Raw genomic sequence first — 5,000 nt, forward strand, 5'->3', positions numbered from 1 at the left:
TAATTGTGTGTGTGTGTGTTTACACACTATGTGTGCGTGCGTACATGCGTGTATATATATATATATATATATATATATTATATATATATATATACATGTCTGTTGCTGTGATGTTGCCGCAATCTGTCAGACGTTCCTCCCTCTCTCTCTCTCTCTCTCTTTCTCGCCCAACCAGCGACTATACATAACAGTACGCTATCTGATGTTCAACGGTCAAAACCATTCTTCTACTGTATATAGTTTATCACTCCCGATTACAACCCCAACCCAACCCCTCCTCTCCTCTCCATATATACTAGCCAGCTGAGTAATCTCCCAAACAACTAAAAATGGCCGGGGAGAGAGAAAGAGAGGTGGGGGGGAGGAAGCGAGCGAGCGAGAGACGAGGAAAGGGGAAGGGCGGGGGGTCGGAGGTGGAGGTGGGGGGGGGGGGAGAGAAGGGATAGAGAGAGGGAGGGTGAGAGGGAATGAGGGGAATGGGGGGGGGGTGAGAAAGAGAGAAACAGGAAAAGAGAAAAGGATAAGGTGAGGGTGTGTGTGTGTGGGGGGGGGGGGGGGGGCAGAGCGAAAGAGAGAGAGACAGAGACACAGAGAGACGGAGACTGACAGACAGACAGAGAGACAGAAAGAGAACAAAGGGCGTCTCTCTCTCTCTCTCTCTGGGGCTGATATGGCCTGATGGAAGAAACACAAGATGGACGGTGCACGTGTCCTAAACACAGACATACTGTTGACGTGGGCGCTCCGGGACACGCATACACACACACACACACACACACACACACACACACACACACGCACGCACGCACGCACGCACACACACACACACACACACACACACACACACACACACACACACACACACACATCAATGAGCTTCTTCTGCTGTTTGCAAGCTTTGGAACACAACAATGGATTCTGACGTACATCATCATCATCGTAAGAACTTAAATCAGTGCCATCTGCAACAGACAACCTTCTTCTGTCCTGTGGCGACAGCTTTCTTTCAAGAGCGTTCTTCAATCCAGCTAAGGACATGATCGGTATTTTTGTCGAGTAGTAGCTAGCTGTGTAATCGTGACGTGCACAAACTGAACCGAACTCACGAGCGAATACGTTTAAAAAATTATATATACACACACACACACACACACACACACACACACACACGTCTACGTGAGTGTGTTTCCCGAGAATCGGAGTGAGAGACGGAGATCGCAGAGAGAGAGAGAGAGAGTAGAGACAGTAGCCGAGTGCGTGCAATACTGTCGTGAAAACTGACATATACAGGTGTGTGTGTGTGTGTGTGTGTGTGTGTGTGTGTACATAGTCCACTGACCGTGGAGTGCACCCAGGAGAATCTATTACCGAATGATGTACGAGAAAGCAACCGAACGTAGTGACGCCTCCTTGAGCTACTGATACTGATACTGTACGAGAAAGCGATACAGGAAGTGTCAGAGCTCCCGCCACAGTTGCCACGTTCACGGGTGTCACCCAAAGACATCAAGTAACGGGTGTCCACCATCATATATATATATATATATACATACACTGTTAGCAAAAGGACGTCTTCCTGTAAAGATCCCTGTCGCCCGCACTGGCTGGGCTGCTGCCCCGTCTATCAAGGGTGACACCCCGCGTCCGTAAAGAAGTGGACTTCCTCATGCAACCACTATTATTGAACAACCACCCTGCCTCCCTGCCTCCCTCCCTCCTTCCTTCCTTCCTTCCCACACCCCCAATTCCATCCCTCACTTCTGAATGCAGCAAAAGAAGAAATCAAAAAGAAAAGAAAAGAAAAAGTTACAAGAGAGAAATACAATCACAGGAAACAAAATAATTGGATTTTTTTTTTAAATACTTTCTTTTTATAATCTTCATTCTCGCTTAAAAATAACTCTTTTTTTTTTCTTTTTCTTTTTTTTTAAATCGGTGTGATTCGCTTCTCCTCAGCTTTTCGAATGACTGTAAAAGAACCATCGTTATAAACGACGAATTAAATCGCATTTATTACAGCACAACTTCCCAAAGTCATAAGGTTGTGGGGGTTTTTCCCCTCACCATGAAACCATCAACGGCTTTCGGTAAGACTTATATTAATTACACAATAACGGAGTTCTCTAACACGGCGTTTCCATTTGGTCTTCAGTTTCAGTTTCAGTTTCACTTTCTCAAGGAGGCGTCACTGCGTTCGGACAAATCCATACACGCTACACCACATCTGTTGAGCAGATGCCTGACCAGCAGCATAACCCAACGCGCTTAGTCAGGCCTTGAGTGCATGCTTACATATTTGTGTACCTATGAAGGGGATTTCATTTTACGTAATTTCGCCAGAGGACAACACTCTCGTTGCCATGGGTTCTTTTTCAGTGCGCCAAGTGCGTGCTGCACACGGGACCTCGGTTTATCGTCTCATCCGAAAGACTAGACGCTCAGTTTGATTTTCCAGTCAAACTTAGGAGAAAGGGCGAGAGCGGGATTCGAACCCACACCCTCACGGACTCTCTGTATTGGCAGCTGAGCGTCTTAACCATTCTGCCACCTTCCTTCTTTGGTCTTCTTGGCAGAGGTCATCATTATAAACGACGAATTAAATCACATTTATTACATCACAACTTCCCAAAGTCCAAAGGTGGTGGTTGTTTTTCTTCCCTCAGCATGAACGGTTTTCGGTAAGACTTATTACACAATAACGGAGTTTTCTAACACGGCATTTCCATTTGGTCTTCTTGGCAGAGGGTCAGTAGTACGAGAGGCTACCGACTTTATGACATGCACTTAAGTTTGACATATAAATAATCCAACCATTAAAAAATCATCATGTTTGATGTGAAAGAAGATCAATCAACATTCCCTGCTTTACAGTCTTGCCAGTCGTTACACCAAACTTGTTTTCGCTGATAAATACTGATTAATCATATTACACTGAACCCCTCCCCTAACTTTATTGATGTGAGTGCAGTCTTTCAGTTGGTATTTTTGAAATGAATTAAAAATTCAAAAAAGAAAGAAGGAACGAAAGAACCATACTTTAGTTTATTTTAGTACGTGCTTATCGTACCAGTTTTCCGGATTATTCTGTCAGGCATAAAACTAAAAAGAGTAGTCAGTCTCTCAACAAACACCGGTGGTAAAAACAAAAAAAAACAAAAAAAAATCCATACCTCTACAGGTGCACATCACGTCCAATACCAGCAGTAACCATGGAAACCATTAACTTATTCAGGTATGAAATCACGGGCCTGTCAGTGGCACCGACATTAACCCCCCCCCCCCCACGCCGCCCCCCATACCTCCTCCCCCCCCCCCCCCACCAACACACACACCTCCCCACCCCCAAATGATACACATAATTACAGAATTCTCTTTCCTGCACACAGTGAAAAAAAAAAAAAGAAGAAGAAGAAGAAAAGGAATAAGAAAAAAAGAAAGAAAAGAAAACCTACCGTCTTTGAAAGACACGACAGACGTCTTCATGTCTGGGTGATAGTGGTTCCAATTTCACCCTGACATTTACAACAGCGACGTGCAGACGGATGCGTGGGCATTCACACAGTGTCAGCAGCAGCCGACGACGTATCCTCCACACGAATCGATCATCACAACTGGCAACGCCGCTCACTCACAACATGTACACCACTCCAGACATAACTTTGTTGTTGTTGTTGTTGTTTTAAACAGTCCACACTTTGACAGCAACGACTTATCCTGAACAGGCTCAGTTAGCTGGCACTCACTGTAACTTTAGTACTGTGTTTAGTGGTAGTGGAAAAATTGACGCAGTGCCCCCAGTAAGTCAGTCACTAGCACAGTCAATGGTGACCGGACGAATCACGCTGACAACAACACACGGCAGTACACATGATACGAACAACCGAGCACACAATACTGAAAACCACTTATGTCGAATGAAACAAGAGGGCCAAGTGGAGTGAGAGGTCGTGCGTACTTCCCGTTTTCACTGTCAGCGCCGCTGTTACGCTCAAAGCAAGAGAAACTAGTGGTAGGGTTCAAGCCAGAGAAACTGAAAGGAACACACGATATATGTGAGCTGTAAAGTTTTGAAAACTGTCACCGTCACATCACACTGTCGAGAGCTTCACGCGGTCAGAGAGTAGTATCCACTCTCTTTGCTGTGGTGGCGCAATGCGTGCAGGTCTGAGAGAGTGCTATGCTAGCAGCCTGACACAACCTGCACACACTGAGGCAGACTGATTACGGACGCTGGTGGCTGCAGCCAGTGGCAGCAGTGGGCACCGTGACTGGTGGTGGTGGTGGTGGCATCAGAGTGGAGGCAACCGACCGGAAAGAGTCTGGGACTGTGAGACTGGAGGGGGGAGGGGAGGGCGGAGGGGTGTGTTGGTGTTTGTCTAGGGAGGGAGGGGAGTCGTGGGGGGTCCGTGCTCACGACACAGTCAGCGGTGGTGGTTAGCGCGCAACTCTGGACTGAATCACTGCGGCCGCTTCACTGCCGCTATCACTGTCATCCGCAGATGGCACGCTCCCTCCCTCCCTCCCCCCCCCCCCTCTCTCTCTCTCTCCTCACACATACACACGCGCGCGCGCACACACACACACACGCACGCACGCACGCACGCGCGCACACACACACACACGCACGCACACACACAAGTATATACTAAAGGAGACAGAGGTAAGAAAGGAGAGAGACATAGAGTCGTGCGCGCAGCTTGTAAAGCGAGGAAAACAATCAGGACATGTACATATCCAATTCAGCCTCAAATCGATTGGTTCCCTGTCGATCTGGTCTAGACTGCTGATCACAGCTCCTATCGCTTACACTGACAACCCAGGCAAACAATACCACAGCCCGTGGACTCGGCTGCTCACTTCCTTCAGTCTTTCTGCTAGTCTGTAGGATTTGTCATCGGAAATGCACACCTTGCATTCTTCTTCTTCCAGTTGGTTTATTGTCTTCCTCCCTGCCTGTCTGCCTCTCTCTCTCTCTTACACTGTGTGTGTGTGTGTGTGTG

At 47.3% G+C, this 5,000-nt stretch overlaps 1 protein-coding gene across 2 annotated transcripts in view; it reads right to left on the bottom strand.

The window, feature by feature from the left end:
* Window positions 1-5,000, bottom strand: part of LOC143280418 (cyclin-dependent kinase 14-like) — a 169,873-nt gene that overhangs the window by 148,957 nt on the left and 15,916 nt on the right. Inside the window, exon 1 of one of the 2 annotated variants that reach the window (XM_076585067.1) lies at window positions 3,453-4,254. The exons of the other annotated variant lie outside the window; for it this stretch is intronic. Coding sequence (XP_076441182.1) covers window positions 3,453-3,483 — 31 coding nt within the window. The 5' untranslated portion in view covers window positions 3,484-4,254. Of the gene's footprint in view, window positions 1-3,452; window positions 4,255-5,000 lie in introns of those variants that run through there. 2 annotated transcript variants of the gene reach the window in all.

The sequence above is a fragment of the Babylonia areolata genome, chromosome 1, assembly GCF_041734735.1.
Source record: "Babylonia areolata isolate BAREFJ2019XMU chromosome 1, ASM4173473v1, whole genome shotgun sequence".
NCBI classification, from domain to species: domain Eukaryota; kingdom Metazoa; phylum Mollusca; class Gastropoda; order Neogastropoda; family Buccinidae; genus Babylonia; species Babylonia areolata.